Source organism: Schistocerca cancellata, chromosome 9 (assembly GCF_023864275.1).
Source record: "Schistocerca cancellata isolate TAMUIC-IGC-003103 chromosome 9, iqSchCanc2.1, whole genome shotgun sequence".
NCBI classification, from domain to species: domain Eukaryota; kingdom Metazoa; phylum Arthropoda; class Insecta; order Orthoptera; family Acrididae; genus Schistocerca; species Schistocerca cancellata.
The window spans coordinates 308,211,054-308,228,295 of record NC_064634.1 but is presented as its reverse complement, the minus strand read 5'-3'; the positions used below and the strand labels follow the sequence as shown (position 1 = coordinate 308,228,295).

General features: G+C 39.0%; 1 protein-coding gene across 1 annotated transcript in view; it reads left to right on the top strand.

Moving 5' to 3' along the window:
- The window catches only part of LOC126101561 (cap-specific mRNA (nucleoside-2'-O-)-methyltransferase 1), a 275,895-nt gene that overhangs the window by 16,128 nt on the left and 242,525 nt on the right, over positions 1-17,242 (top strand). Inside the window, exons 4-5 of the mRNA XM_049912198.1 lie at positions 6,034-6,189; positions 12,255-12,422. Of these exons, the coding sequence (XP_049768155.1) occupies positions 6,034-6,189; positions 12,255-12,422 (324 nt within the window). The remainder of the gene's footprint in view (positions 1-6,033; positions 6,190-12,254; positions 12,423-17,242) is intronic.

Here is a 17,242-nt window from a genome sequence, read left to right as displayed (position 1 = left end):
AAGAATGACGAAAACAAGCTGGGTAGGTAGAAAAAGTAATGAACAGGTCTTAAGAGAAGTGAATGAGAACAGAACGCTGCTAAATAATATAGGAAGAAGAAAATCACAAATGGTAGAGCACATAATGAGACACAACCAGTTCCTAAAGAATGTATGTGAAGGAAAAGTTTTAGGGAAAAAAAACGAAGAGGCAGGCCAAGAGCAACGTATTTTAAAAACATCAAAGAAGATGTGGGGATAAAATCGTATGAAGAATTGGAGGATGACAATGGAGAGAGGGACGAGGCTAAATCAACAAGGCATAGCCTTTAGTTTATGATGATGATGACGTGTATTCTGCAAATACATGTGGTTTAAATGATGCACTGCATTGAAGATGTATCCAAACCGTGTTGTGTTTGGTATGATTTGTTATAAAAAAGTATTGAGACATCTGTTCTGTTGAAAAGTGCTTCATTATTGCTGGAAAGTTATGTTTTGGACAAGTCAGCAAGCTTTTGAAAACTATGAAAGGACAAATACTTCAGGAAGAGGTGAAGGAAACACTGAAATACACTGGGTTGCACCTTCAAATTAGATTAACAACTCTTGTGGCCACAGCTCCATGTAAGTCAGAGTCCACAGCCGTAGATTCTTCTTTAAACCATGGGTTGATAATGAACTATTATTTCTATGGTCAAGTCTGTGGAAAAACAACCGGGAAGCAGGATATGTGGAAATTGTCAGATGTCTGACGATGTGTCTTGTGTGTTCAAATAACTGCAGTTTAACATTGACAAATAAGTGGCATAATATCTCAGAAGAGAGTGCTTTCTTTTGAAAAACTTTGTGTTGTATAGTTGCAGAGTTTTTTTGATTGATTATGTTAAATTTAAACAATTTCTTTTTCTAAAAAAAGTAATGTAAATAAATGTTATCTTTGATGTCAGTATATATATATATATATATATATATATATATATATATATATATATATATATATATATATATAGTGTTTATATGAACTATGTAGGAAAAGATAGATTGCTACTTACTATAAGGATAACACACTAAATTGCAGGCAGGGACAATTAAAAGACACTTACACCTAAAATTTTGACCACATCCTTCATTGGAAAAAAAGAAACACACACCATTCCTCCACACAAACAAATACACCCCATGCACACATGACCGTCAACTCCAGCAGCTCAGGGCCAGAATGCAACTATCACGTAGGATGCTAGCAGCAGTCTGGAGGGGATGAGGAAGGGAAAGGGGGAAGGGCTATCAGTTTATGGATGAAGGAAGAGAGGAGTGCTGTCTGGCAAAGTGTGCAGGGACTAGACTGGCAACAGGTGCCATGTCAGGAGGCTGTGGGGCAAGGAGGTGGGGAAAGCTGAGCAAGAAAGGAGAGGAGTGGGGATGTATGGACTGGTGTGTTGGCAGAGGGCAGCAAATGAATAACATAGAAGATGGAAATGGAGAGGAGGTGATGGGGCCGAGGGAGTGGAAACTGTTGGCTAGAGGGTGTAGGGACAGTTTGTTGCCACAGGTCAAGGCTGGAATGATTGCAGGAGTGGAGAATGTGATGTAAGGATAATTTCCATGTGTACAGTTCAGAAAAGCTGGTGGTGAAGAGGAGGATCCAGATGGCTAGGGTAGAAAAGCGGCCATTGAAATTGAGGATGTCATGTTCAGCTGAATGTTGTGTGATGGTCTACTTTGTTCATGGCCATTCTGATGGAATGCTGGTTGGTAGTCTTTTTTTCTTTTCTTTTTTTTGTCATGAGTCCTCATGGACCCTATGACGAATTCCTCTCCTGTGCCAATCTCTTCATCTCGTAGTAACGCCAGCAACGTGCGTCCTCTATCATTTGCTGGAAGTAGTCCAATCTCTGTCTTCCTCTATAATTATTGCCATCTCCAAGTCCCTTTAGTACCATGGAAGTCATTCCCTGATGTTTTAACAGATGTTCTATCATCATGTCACTTCTCCTTGTCAGTGTTTTCCACATATTTCTTTCCTCTCCGATTCTGCATAGAACCTCCTCATTCCTTACCTTATCAGTCCACTTAATTTTCAACATTCGTTTGTAGCACCACATCTCAAGTGCTTTGATTCTCTTCTGTTACAGTTCCCCCATGGTTCATGTTTCACTATCACATAACACTGGGCTCCAAATGTACATTCTCAGAAATTTTGTCCTCAAATTAAGGCCTATGTTTGATACTAGTAGACGTCTCTTGGCCAAGAATGCCCTTTTTGCCAGTGCTATTCTACTTTTGATGTCCTCCTTTGCTCTGTCTGTCATTGGTTATTTTGCTGCCTAGATAGTAGAATTCCTTAACTTCATCCACTTTGTAAGCATCAGACCTGATGTTAAGTTTCTTGCTGTTCTCATTTCTGCTAGTTCTCATTACCTTTGTGTTCCTTCAATTTACTCTCAGTCCGTATTCTGTACTCATTAGACTGCTCATTTGGTTCAGCCAATCTTGTAATTATTCTTCACTTTCATCAAGAATAGCAATGTCATCAGCAAATCATGTAATTGATATCCTTTCCCTTGAATTTTAATTCAATTTTGCGTCATTGATTCCTCAATGTGCAGATTAAACACTAGGGATGAAAGACTACATCCTTGTCCAGAACCTTTTTAATATGAGAATTCATTTTTGGTTGTCCACTGTTGTTATTCCCTCTTGGCTCATGTAGATATTGTATATTACCCGTCTCTCCCTATACAAACTAGTCAGCTCATGCAGTCTTATGAATTTTGTGGATGATATTTTTCCAAAAATCGGCTGTTATATATCACTGGACACATACATTCTACACGCCAAAGTAAATAGTAGTTTTGTTGTCACTTCCCCAAATGACTAGAAATTCTTATGGAATGTTACCTATCCTTCTGACTTATCTGATCTTAAGCTCTCCAAAGCTCTCTTTAATTCTGATTCTAATATTGGATCCCCTATCTCCTCTAAATGGACTCCTGTTTCTTTTTCTATCACATCAGACAAATCTTCTCCCTCATAGAGACCTTCACTGTACTCTTTCCACCTATCTGCTTTCTCCTCTGCATTTAACAGTGGAATTCCTGTTGTACCTTTGATGTTACCACCCTTACTTTTACTTTCACTGAAGTGTGCTTTGACTGTCATATATGCTGAGTCAGTCTTTTTCGATTTCTTCACATTTTTCATGTTGCCATTTCATCTTAACTGCCCTGCGCTTCCTGTTTATTTCATTCCTCAGCTACTTGTATTTCTGTTATCATAAATTTCCCTGAATATTTTTGTACTTCTTTTGTCAATAAGCTGAAGTATTTCTTCTGGTACTAATGGTTTCTTTGCAGTTACCTTCTTTTTACCTATGTTTTTCTCTCCAGCTTCGGTGACTACCCTTTTTAGAGACGCCCATTCCTCTTCAACTGTACTGTCTACTGACCTATTCTTTATTGCTGTTTCTGTAGCCTTTGCGGACTTCAAGCCTATCTCATCATTACTTCGTGCTTCCATATCCCACTTCCTTGTGTATTGATTCTACCTGACTAATCTCTTAAACTTCAGTCTACTCTTCATCACTACTACATTGTGATCTTGAGCCTATATCTGCTCCTGAGTAAGCCTTACAATCCGGTATTCGATTTCAGAATCTCTCTCTGACCACGATGTAATATAACTGAAATCTTTGCATATCACCCAGTCTATTCCACGTATACCTTCTTCTCTTGTGATTCTTGAACAGAGTATTCGCTATTACTAGCTGAAATTTACTACACAACTCAGTCAGTCTTTCTCCTCTCTCATTCCTTTTCCCAATCCCATAATCTCATGTAACCTTTCCTTCTACATAACTGCATTCCAGTCTCTCATGTCTAGTAGATTTTCGTCTCTCCTTTACATACTCTGTTACACCTTCAGTACCCTCATATACTTTCTCTTTCTCCCCATCTTCAGCTGGCGATGTTGGCATGTATTCCTGAACTATCTTTGTCATTGTTGATTTGCTGTCGATTCTGATACAAACTACCCTATCATTGAACTGTTCACAGTAACACACTTATTGCTCTACATTCCTATTCATAACGAATCCTGCTCCTGTTATACCATTTTCTGCTGTTGTTGTTATTACCTTATATTCATCTGACCAGAAATCCCTGTCTTCTTTCCATTTCACCTCCCTGACTCCTACTGTATCGAGATTGAGCCTTTGCATCTCCCTTTTCAAATTTTCCATCTTCCCTCACATACAAGCTTCTGACATTCCATACCCTGATCGTAGAACATTATCCTTTTGTTGTTTATTCAGTCTTTTTCTCATGGTAGTCATGCCAGTATAAAAAGATATGAAAAGGAAACTTGCTACTCACCATATAGTGGAGATGCTGAGTCGCAGATAGGCACATTAAAATGACTGTCACAAATCAACAAAGAATACACACACACACACACACACACACACACACACACACACACACACATACATACAAAATGCAACTCTCACACATGACTGCAGTCTCAGGCAACTGAAGCCACACTGACTGACTGTGGTTTCAGTTGCCTGACACTGTAGAGAGAGAGAGAGAGAGAGAGAGAGAGAGAGAGAGAGAGTGTGTGTGTGTGTGTGTGTGTGTGTGTGTGTGTTGTTGATTTGTGACAGTTTATGTAGTGCCTATCTGCAACTCAGCATCTCCGCTATATGGTGAGTAGCAATTTTCCTTTTCTTAATATTGTTACATTCCATCCTGAATTTTCCATTGTTCAATGTGAAAATCTGTGCAATGATTGCAGCAGAGCTGGTAAATGGCAAGGCTGCTTTCACAAGTGGTCCGGCCAATGATGGGGTAGGATAAACCTGTGACGGGACTGGAATAGGAAGTTCTGGGTGGGTGGATTGGTCAGGTCTTGTAATTGGGCCGTCCACAGGGATACAATCCTTGTAGCAAGGAGTTCGGATTGGGAGTGGCATAGGGATGTACTAGGATGCTGTGGAGGTTGAGTGGGCAATGGAACACCACTTTAGGAGAGGTGCGAAGTTTCTCGGCGTATAATAAGAGTAATGAGTAGTGTAAATCCAAGAACAACATGTCGAAACCTATTCAAAGAATTGGGCATATTAACCACAGCTTCTCAGTATATTTATTCCTTAATGAAGTTTGTTGTAAATAATACATCTCTTTGTCCAACTAACTGCTTAGTACACAGTATCAATACTAAGGAAAAGAACAATATACATAAAGATTTAAAATCACTTACTCTTGCCCAGAAAGGAGTCCAGTATTCAGCAACACATATTTTCAATAAGTTACCAGCAACCATTAAGAGTTTAGTTTCAGACAAGGCTCAATTTAAACATAATTTAAAAGAATTTTTGTTGGCCAACACCTTCTATTCCATCCATGAGTTTCTCAACAAGTGCAGTAGACCATTTTAATGAAAATTTACTATACTTTAATTTTTGACAATACTTGGTTGTAACAGCCAAGTAACTACCTGCTGTGTGAATGATGGATGTATGGAAAGCAGTTGTAAGTCTTAAGTCTGTAAATAGTGGAAGTTTAATTTTAAATCTTGTACATAATCAGAATGTTCTTAACTGAGGATCATTGAAATGAATAATTTACTTTAATTTTTGACAATACTTGGTTGTAATAGCCAAGAAAAACTAGCAAATGTCTGCATGATGAATTTAATGAAAGCAGATGTAAGTATTAAACCTGTAAATATTAGACATTTAAATTTAATTCATGTAAATAATTTTACTGTTTATTGACTGAGGATCATTAAAATTAATGAAACTCAAGTTTTTCTAATTACATTTTTCTAATGTGTTTATCTGACATGTTCCACACCCAGGATGATTCCCTCTTTTATGGGTCTATGGAATGAATAATTAATATAATCTAATCATATGGCTAGTAGCCACTACCCCTTGCTCTGAGAATCCATTAATTCTGGGTTTATGGATCTGCTAGATGTACTTGCTTAAAAATATTGTGTGTGATTCACCGTGGAGTATCATGTATAGTCAGGTATTTTGTTGTACAGGAATCAATGGGCTACAAGGCTGGCTTGGGCCTGGGAAAACATGAGCAGGGTCGTGTTGACCCAGTGGAAATGTCACGTCAGCGAGGTCGCAGAGGCTTAGGTCTGCGTATTGAGGGTCTTGAAGCTGCTACACTTGAATGGGATAGTTCCCTTGAGGTAAGATTCTGCTTTTAAATTTTCAACTAAATATGCATTTTATTTCTGTATTTAACACAGTTTATAGTAACATAAAAAGTATTTTATGTTAATGGTATTCATATTGCAAACTGAAATTAGTCATACTGTGTAACTGAAGTGTTGCTATCTTCCTTCTCCAAATTCAGTTAAGACAAGGTTTGTGTGCCGTATTGGTGAACATGTGTGTTGTTGTTGTTGTGGTCTTCAGTTCTGAAACTGGTTTGATGCCGCTCTCCATGTGTGATAGGACAATGAAATGTCAACGTGAATGATTTGTATTAGAATTATCATTCAGCTGTCAGAAACATACCAGATAATGGAAACTTTGCTTGTGGAATCATGAGTTTTTCTTCAAAATTGACAGTAGGGAACTGATAACTGACAGATTGTGCCACTACTAATAACTGTTCATATGTATTTAGATATATTTTAAAATTATGAGTGTCCATTTGACAAGCTATGTTTCATCATACCTCCATTACATATAATTTCATTACTTATTTTTTTCTGGCCACCAGATATTTATTATGCACTAGAGACACCTATAACTGTGTTATCTTTTTATCTACATATCAGCTTTCACTGCTATGCAGAAGGACAGTCTTCACAATTTTAGTGTTGCATGTGATGTTCCTGTTTCTGCATATTGGATACAGTTGTATGAAGGCAGCATTTGCCTTAAAAAAAAAAAAAGTGACATGTTCCACATTCACGAGGATCTCCTCAACATGGATCTATGGAACAAAAACTAACCTAATCTAATCTAATCTTTATGCGGCTTTTCAGATCTCCTCCAGCTCCACCATCTTCTGTCACCACACTACTCAGATACAGGAATGACTTCACAATCTCCACTTGATGCTCCTCTACAAGCAGGGGCACTTCCACATTTCCAGAATTTATCATTATTTCTTTTGTTTTACCTAGGCTATGTTTATCTTGAGCCCAGCAACCTCTGCTTCTTTTTTTTTCAGTGAGTTTAATTTAGCTTTCACATCTGTCAGCCTTTCAGCTAATAAAACAATTTCATCTCCAAAATCCAAATCCTTCATATGTTTCTGGATCCACCCATTGGATTCCTTGTGTCCTGCCCGCTGTAACTCTTCTCATAACTGAGTTAGGAACAAGTAGGAAGAGTGTTGGTGATAAAATACAATCATGCCAGCCTCTGGCTGTTACCTCTGTTGGATCTGTGAGATTTCCGTTGTGAAACAAGCATCATTTGTAGCCATCATACAGGTTACTGATGATGATTAGAATCTTCTGTGGTATACTGTACTTTCGCAACAGTTGCCATAGTGTTTGATGTTTCACAGAATCGAAGGCCTTTTCAAAATCAATGAATACTAGATATTTGGTTGCCTGGAATTCTTTGCTTTGGTCTAATATGATCCTAAGAGTATTAATAAGGTAAAAATAAGCCTGTAATTTATGCAGTCAATTTTCAACTGAATCTTGAATATTGAAAATAACGCTGGTGAGCACCTTGCTGGGCACTGACAGCAGTGTAATACCACACCAGTTGTTACAGGCCGACAAATTTCCCTTTCTTTGGGGAGGGGTGGGGGGGGTGGGGAGGAGCTTTACTGCCAACCACTCTTGTGGGAGCTTCTCTTGAGCCAGGGGAGGAGCATCTTAATGGTACTTTTGATATCGGCTTTTAAGAGCTGTGGTGCTATGTTGTATAGGTCTGGAGTCTTTGCATTTTTAGGCTTCTCAAAGCACTCCTAATTTTGCCCGTTGTGGGTCATTGCAGATTTGTATCTTAGTCTGCTTCAACTTGCTGGAACATTCTTCACCTGTACCTCTTGGTTGTTTTTGCAATTTAACAACTCCTTGACTTAGTCCTCCTATCTCTGTAGCTGTGCCTATTGATTTGTAATCATCACTCCATCCTTGCTCTTAACAGATCCTTCACATCTAAAGTTCTTCATTGAGAGTTGTATGCTGATATTGTACAGCTCCTTTATATATCCCTGTTTGCTGCTGTTTCTGCTAACTACCTGGTCATCTCTCATTGATCCATTTTTTCTATCTCGCCTTGCTGTCATATTTTCATTCTTTCATTTGCCTCTGTGTGTTCTTTATGTGCTTTGATCTTCAATGCACTTGTGTTACCAAAATGTATCTTTTGTTTTAGTTAGTTCCTGCAGCTTATTTCATCATAGATCCATTCTTTCCTTTGCTGTGTCTTAAATCTTAATATGTGCTCTCTCTCTCTCTCTCTCTCTCTCTCTCTCTCTCTCTCTCTCTTTCTTTTTTACTCCTGTAATTGAGCTAGGTTCTGTTTGACACTATCTTCAATTTGAACTCAGCCTAAATTACCGTATTTACTCGAATCTAAGCCGCACTTTTTTCCGTTTTTTTGTAATCCAAAAAACCGTCTGCGGCTTAGAATCGAGTGCAAAGTTAGCGGAAGTTCTGAAAAATGTTGGTAGGTGCCGCCACAACTAACTTCTGCTGTCGAATATATGTAGTGCTGCACAGGCATGCTTTGCAGGCACAAAGATAAATACTGGCGCCAAAACCTCTGCGTCAGTAAATAAATTAAAAAAAAAGGTGGAAGACGAGCTTTTTACTCCGCCCCGAGTTTCGATCACTGCATTTTTATACATTATCCAACGAAGTGAATACGAATTCCGTATTGTTCATCTTCGAATGTAGCAGCATTTCAATGTACTACGAAAATCCGACTGGCAAGACTGTTTGGGATGTTTGTCAATATGGCCAACTCTACGTTCTGAATTTTTTCCTACCTGTGAGAAGAGATGGTTGCTAATAGGAACTTTTATGAACTGTGAATCACATGCAGTATTCTCTTCACCATAAGAATAATACGAATATAAACATTTTGCCATGTATTGTTTCGTGTTTGCTGGTATCTCATTTAAATACTGTCTGCCTAATACACTACGAAACTAGAGTGAGACAACAGCAAACGCGGAAGAATATACATATGTCATGTTTATATTCATATTATTCTTATGCCTAATAGTGATACAGTCAGAAATGAAACACGGCAATTGACTAGATTTTTAAATCTAAGATGACTCTAATTTCTGTGCAGAATGTTATGTACTAAAGAGGCGTCTGCAAAGATTTTCAAACGGAGAAAAATTTTCGCTTAACTCTCGTTCAGAACTTCTATCATACGCAGTATATTATTTGGTTCTTGTTGATCATTATCAAAGAAAGCAGCAGCGTAAGTAACAACAAATAGCAGTCTCTTGCCATTGTTTCGCCAATGAGACGATTCCTCTCTCTCTTTTATTTTTTTTATTTTATTATTTTTTTTCTCCCAATTGTAAGCGGCAGTAGCGTGCACAAAAGCAAGCCATGCCGCGAGCGGCGCGTGACGCATAGCAATGGCTACCTGGTAAAGCTTAACTGTTAAGCTTACGACTCGAAGCATACTACTGTAGCTGTACTGTCATTCATTCGACCTAAATTGTGTCTTGTATTACAATGGACCAGCTTTGTTTCGATTTGGAGGTGCGGCCTAAAACTTTTCTCTCCCCTTGAATTTCGAGTCTCAAATTTCAGGTGCGGCTTAGATTCGGGAAATTTTTTTTTTTTCCCTTGATTTCAAGTCTCATTTTTTAGGTGCGGCTTAGATTCGAATGCAGCTTAGATTCGAGTAAATACGGTAGGTGGTAGTCACTTCCAATGTCTGCTCCTCTTGTATTTCTGACATCTAGCAGAGAGTGTTGAAAGTTACGGCTTACATTTTTTTAATGTGATGTATCTGATTTTCAGTGACATGATACAACAAGACCTACACTATCGTGTGGCAGTTGTGATGTGGAAACAGTGTGTCTTGAATACTAGGTCATACTCAGTGCACATATCTATCAGCAGTTCACCATTTCCATTTTTATTCTTATTGCTGTGTATGCCCATTATGTGTTCAAGCCCTTCATTTTTTGAACCAGCTTTTGTGTTAAAGTCTTGTGTTAAATTTTTTATGTCTCTGCAATTAGTTTGTCCTAGAACCCCATTTACCTCTGTGTAAAATGCATCATATTCTCTTGCAGCTATTTCAGTAGGTGCGTAGCATTGAATTACTGTGATATTTCCTACATTTATTCTAAAGCATGGCAATGCCCTTGCCGCAGTGGTTACACCAGTTCCTGTGAGATCACCGAAGTTAAGTGCTGTCGGGCGTGGTCAGCACTTGGATGGGTGACCATCCAGGCCGCCATGCACTGTTGACATTTTTCGGGGTGCACTCAGCCTCGCGATGCCAATTGAGGAGCTACTCGACCGAACAGTAGCGGCTTCGGTCAAGAATACCATCATAACGGCCGGGAGAGCAGTGTGCTGACCCCACGCCCCTCCTATCCGCATCCTCCATGGAGGATGACATGGCGGTCGGATGGTCCCAGTAGGCCACTCGTGGCCTGAAGACGGAGTGCTTTATTCTAAAGCGTGTGGTTATTACCCTTTCTGACACTGGTTTCCACTCCAGTAAACTCCTTTTGCAGTTGTTAGATAGTAAGAGCCCTACACTGTTCCAGAACATGGCATCTTCATCTGACTGTCCTACATACAGCAGCACTCCACCTTCTTGTGTTTTAAGTTCTCCAAAGTCTGGCCACCTTATTTCAAACAATCTCATTATATCCTATCTGTAGTTCTCCATCTCTTTTTTTAACCTGTATTAACCTTCCCATCTCTGTGTGTTCTTACATTCCAAAATCCACTACAGGTTTTCCTTTTCAGGCCAAAGGTCATATCCTTAAGACGCATCCAACTATTTCTCCTTTTAGTTTCTATGATTTGAATTTTTTTGGTGGTGTGGATTTTCAGACCACAGCCCTCAAGTGTCCTGGTGGGGCTGCCTCCTCATGGCCTGTACACCTGTCAAGGTTTTATTCCAGGGCCTTACCTCTTAGATAACTTGTCTCCACCTCAACTATAGAATGCTATTCATCCTTCTGCAGTAAGACCTATGTGCATTACCATTGTCCTGGTTACCAAGGATCTTCTGCTTCTCACATTACGGGACTGTACCTGTTGCCACACAGACACAGAGATGAAAAGACAGGACATTGTGAGAAGCACTTTGTCTGGATCCTGTGTGGAGACCTGGCCAGCTTGGAGGATCCTGCTGGCAGTTACACTACTGCCGATACAGCCCTCCAGTTCATTGGAACACACAAACCCCCTCGCCCAGATGGGCAGTGTTTCATTAGGGTAGTGTCTCCCGAGGGGGAGAATTTCAGGCAATAGTGTTCTCTCACTATATCCATCTGCAGTCACAGCAGTCCTTAACAGTGCTAAATTCTAGCTAGGAATCTTTACCGACACTATTTCCTCTCTTCCCCATGAAATAAGAATCCTGATGAACCTTATTCAGAACTGTCAAACAGGTGATAAGCTAATAAGACAAGGCTATTTATCTATCTTCTTCAGTTGCCTAATATTATACTATGAAGAAATCAAAGACTTGGACTCTGAAGGCTAACCAAGTGTATAATAGTGTTGATATTTCATGAAGCAAATACGCTGGAAAAAAATATGGCTGACATTTCAACTGTCTACCTACATATACCTCTTGACTTGAGGGTGCTGCACGATCTGTGTTTTGTGTATGAATTATTATTTTTTCTTTCAGCACTCTGTAACAGAGAACAGGAAGATAAAATGGATGTTTTAGTCTAATATGCTGTCAGTATCATGAAGTTACAATGGTTTTGTCTGAAAATAGTAGGATTAATTACAGCATTGTGATTAGAAAAATTTGAACCAACAGGGTAGCTTTAAAAATATAGCATTGTGTCACCCACCTCACCCACAATGACCCATTGAAGTGTTTGGTTTTTCCCACATGCCACCTGCTGTTCCACTGTAACTTATTGAACCAATGTGATATGTTCCTGTTGTGTTTACCTTAGTAATGCTACATTGTTCCATCAGTTTTATTTTCTCTTTCTTCCATTTACATATCTGTAGTTTCAAGCAGATTAAGTAATGTGTGAAGTTAAAGTTTACTTGAGTATTCATAAAATAGATATTTCACATTTAGCACTTTTTCTTTGCAGGTGGTGTCAGTAGAAGAATTTCCAAAATGGCTGAAAGATTCGAATTATGAACCTATTTCACTTGAAGAGTTAGGCACTTGGATGAAGGAGGGCCAGCGAAAATTGGTTATAAATGATGAAACTAATTTTTGTGATCCAAATTTATTAAGGAATGTTCTCAGTTCAAAGGTGAATCCGTTTTTATTTTAGTACAGTAATGGTCTTTCAGAGACCATGCCATTTAGGCTATCAGTCAAGATTTCCTGGTGCAGTCTGGTAATGAATGTTATGTAGAGCGGATTGGAGTATAGCCATTCATTATTACTACAGGTATTCATTTGACAAGTGTTATATTCATCAAATGCATGTGCTGTTATACATAAATAACAGGCAGGAAGAGAACACTTTAGCACTGAAAGTAGTTGCTGTTATGATATGACTTGCATGCATGCAGAAACTATACAGTCTCGTCACGGAGCCAAATAGTGTTAGGCAATAGCTAAACAAAAGTATATGATAATACTGATTAGCAACAAGTTACAATAATTTATTAAAATAAATCAAAATACTGACTAATAATGGCTTGAGTGGAGCTGTGTGTCCACTTACATCCACATGTAGTGGAGGGATGTCCACTTGGGAACTAATTGAGTGACACATAGTGGATGCATAAAATAATGTGCCTTGTGTGTGGAGGCTAGCCTTAATTCAGTAGACATGCCTTTTGTATGGAGGCTAGCCTTAGTTCAGTCATACCTGAGTACTAGACAGCTCGTACACATCTATGATGTGTTAGAAAACTGATGTCACTTTACAGTTACACCTTAAAAAATGTATGCTAGTCTCATTTACCTGCTTTGAGTTAACTTTACAAGATATGTTGTGTTCATGGTCTAAGAACTTTTAGCATTGTACTCAAGAATGGTGTGAAAGCCGAATTCTAGATTGTGCAGAAGAAAAATGCAGTAATATGCAGTCAAATGGCAGCATTTTTCCAAAAACTACTTTATGAATGTGGCCCAGCACCATCAAAAACTTATCTTCCAGTACATTTCAAAATGGAGTACACTTCATTGCAGAGTGAAAGATTTTTTTCCTGGAATCAACAAGCTGGTGCAATGTCTCAGCAATTTTATTTACTGAAACCTATGGGAAGACAAGATGTTGGTAGGTTTGAAGGTGGTCAGTGACAGCTTGAGGCAGCAAAAAGTATTAGAATGTATACTAAGGCAATGCTCTCACTTTAAACAATGGGTGCTATTCAGAGGTCAGTATATAGTTTTATATAAGCTACTATGGTTACTAATTTTTATCTTTAGCATAGTATGCAATGCAGTGAACATTTTTGATTAGTTACTTTCAATAAGATGGAGATAACCTAGTGAAAAGTTGAAGCTGTCAGTCATTCCATGTGATGTACTTGGGTGCGGGTTTTTCTTTTTGTTTCTTTCTTCCCAGTTTTCTGAGTGATTTGATACAGCTCATCGTTAATTCCTGTCATGTGCTAGTCATTTGGATGCAAAATTTTCACATTTTGGATTTGCACTTATGCTTCAGGTAATAATATTTAAATGGACAGATAAAAAATCTACTCACCAAACAGCAGCAGAACACTCACGTAAAAGATAATTGTGATTGGCAAGCTTTCGGAGCCAGTGGCTCCTTCTTTTGGCAGAAGGGTTGAAGGTGATTGTTTTCATTGTTATATAACTTCAAATAATGTAATTTTTATAGCTACATTACTTTGATCATGTGACACACTTTAACATCATGGTCATGGTTCTGTTACTAGCTGATGGTGTGTGCTGTGATTGGTGTTGAGAAATGAATTAACATTGTAGCACTAGCTTTTTACACCATTCTTTGCAAGAATGTACAGAGAAGACAGTATTGTAATGAGGGATAAAACGAATGAGATTGTGCTTTTTTAAACAGTGTGGCCTTGTATTCAATGAATGGAAGCTGTAATATACCTCTGGCCATCATCATTTAGGTTTCCCAAAATGTCCTTAAATTACTTCAGCCAAGTGCTGAATGGGTCCTACTTTAAGGCCAAGGTGAGCTACCTGTTCCATGGTTGTTGATCTAGGCCTGTAAGTATGTAAATGTCTCTTTCTGTGAATTATGTTTCTTTTTTTTTTATCCCCCTCTCCCCCCTGAAATTATAATACCTGAACTTGCAAAAGTAATTCTTGTATCAGAGCTACAGATATTGAATGCCCTCTAAGGAGGTAGACTTAGATGGCTGTTAGGGGCACTGCGGCAATGCAGCAATTTACTTGCATGGCAAGAGCACCACTGTCTTGCCACGTGAATATGGTGGCCAATAGCATTCCACATGACCGGTATATAGAGTGGCCCACAACTGGTCAGTTCAGTGCTCATGCTTGGTACTGTCAGATCTATGTTTACTGTACTAGGACTGCATGATAACTATCTTGCTTGTACCATTAATGTTCTTGGTCACATCTTGGATGTGTGTCTCTGCCACTCTCGGCCTTGTTGTCATCGTTATGTCAAAGGCTTCGCTTAATGCACTGTCTTCATCTAGGTTTTGTCCTTGTCCTATTGTCCTGGTCTTTTGCCTTGTCTGTATTCTTTCTGTCGCATTTTGCTTGTCTACTGTTAGTTTGGTTCACTTTTCTGCAGGTGGTTCTCCTGCCTGGCGACTCCTTAAGGTTCTCCTTTTCTTCCGGAGCTCTTACGTGAGCACTCTGTGGATTTAGCAGTGATCCTTTGATGAATAAAACTATTACTATAGTACTACCACTAGTAGTATTAATAGAATTGTTAACTATTAATTCCAAAAATTTGAATGCTAAAAATGTATGCATGTACGTGTTCAGCCATGTTGATATGTTTCTTTGTAATAGTTTGTATATGGGAGATTTAATCAGTGCCTAAAATTGGTTCTCAACTAAGAATAGGCTAAAAAACTTAGCTGAAAATGGTAACTAGCTACTTGGATTTAGTGTAAACAGAGCTGAAAGAATCAGTGTAGAACCTAACTCTGGCTGATATTTACACAGTACTAGTGATATTGTGTATCCAGTTGTTATACTTATGTTGTTGTTGTTGTTGTTGTTGTTGTGGTCTTCAGTCCTGAGACTGGTTTGATGCAGCTCTCCATGCTACTCTATCCTGTGCAAGTTTCTTCATCTCCCAGTACCTACTGCAGCCTACATCCTTCTGAATCTGCTTAGTGTATTCATCTCTTGGTCTCCCTCTACAATTTTTACCCTCCACGCTGCCCTCCAGTACCAAATTGGTGATCCCTTGATGCCTCAGAACATGTCCTACCAACCGATCCCCTCTTCTAGTCAAGTTGTGCCACAAACTCCTCTTCTCCCCAATTCTATTCAATACCTCCTCATTAGTTATGTGATCTACCCATCTAATCTTCAGCATTCTTCTGTAGCACCACATTTCAAAAGCCTCTATTCTCTTCTGGTCCAAACTATTTATTGTCCATGTTTCACTTCCATACATGGCTACACTCCATACAAATACTTTCAGAAATGAATTCCTGACATTTAAATCTATACTCGATGTTAACAAATTTCTCCTCTTCATAAACACTTTCCTTGCCATTGCCAGTCTACATTTTGTATCCTCTCTACTTCGACCATCATCAGTTATTTTGCTCCCCAAATAGCAAAACTCCTTTACCACTTTAAGTGTCTCATTTCCTAATCTAATTCCCTCGGCATCACCCGACTTCATTCGACTACATTCCATTATCCTCGTTTCACTTTTGTTGATGTTCATCTTATATCCTCCTTTCAAGACACTATCCACTCCGTTCAACTGCTCTTCCAAGTCCTTTGCTGTGTCTGACAGAATTACAATGTCATCGGCAAACCTCAAAGTTTTTATTTCTTCTCCATGGATTTTAATACCTACTCCGAATTTTTCTTTTGTTTCCTTCGTGCTTGCTCATTATACAGATTGAATAGCATCGGGGAGAGGCTACAACCCTGTCTCACTCCCTTCCCAACCACTGCTTCCCTTTCATGTCCCTCGACGCTTATAACTGCCATCTGGTTTCTGTACAAGTTGTAAATAGCCTTTCGCTCCCTGTATTTTACCCCTGCCACCTTCAGAATTTGAAAGAGAGTATTCCAGTCAACATTGTCAAAAGCTTTCTCTAAGTCTACAAATGCTAGAAACGTAGGTTTGCCTTTCCTTAATCTAGCTTCTAAGATAAGTCGTAGGGTCAATATTGCCTCACGTGTTCCTATATTTCTACAGAATCCAAACGGATCTTCCCCGAGGTCGGCTTCTACTAGTTTTTCCATTCGTCTGTAAAGAATTCGCGTTAGTATTTTGCAGCGGTGACTTATTAAACTGATAGTTCGGTAATTTTCACATCTGTCAACACCTGCTTTCTTTGGGATTGGAATTATTATATTCTTCTTGAAGACTGAGGGTACTTCGCCTGTCTCATATATCTTGCTCACCAGATGGTAGAGTTTTGTCAGGACTGGCTCTCCCAAGGCTTTCAGTAGTTCTAATGGAATGTTGTCTACTCCCGGGGCCTTGTTTCGACTCAGGTCTCTCAGTGCTCTGTCAAACTCTTCACGCAGTATCATATCTCCCATTTCATCTTCATCTACATCCTCTTCCATTTCCATAATATTGTCCTTGTATAGACCCTCTATATACTCCTTCCACCTTTCTGCTTTCCCTTCTTTGCTTAGAACTGGGTTTCCATCTGAGCTCTTGATATTCATACAAGTGGTTCTCTTTTCTCCAAAGGTCTCTTTAATTTTCCTGTAGGCAGTGTCTATCTTACCCCTGGTGAGACAAGCCTCTACATCCTTACATTTGTCCTCTAGCCATCCCTGCTTAGCCATTTTGCACTTCCTGTTGATCTCATTTTTGAGACGTTTGTATTCCTTTGTGCCTGCTTCATTTACTGCATTTTTATATTTTCTCCTTTGATCAATTAAGTTCAATATTTCTTCTGTTACCCAAGGATTCCTACTAGCCCTCGTCTTTTTACCTAC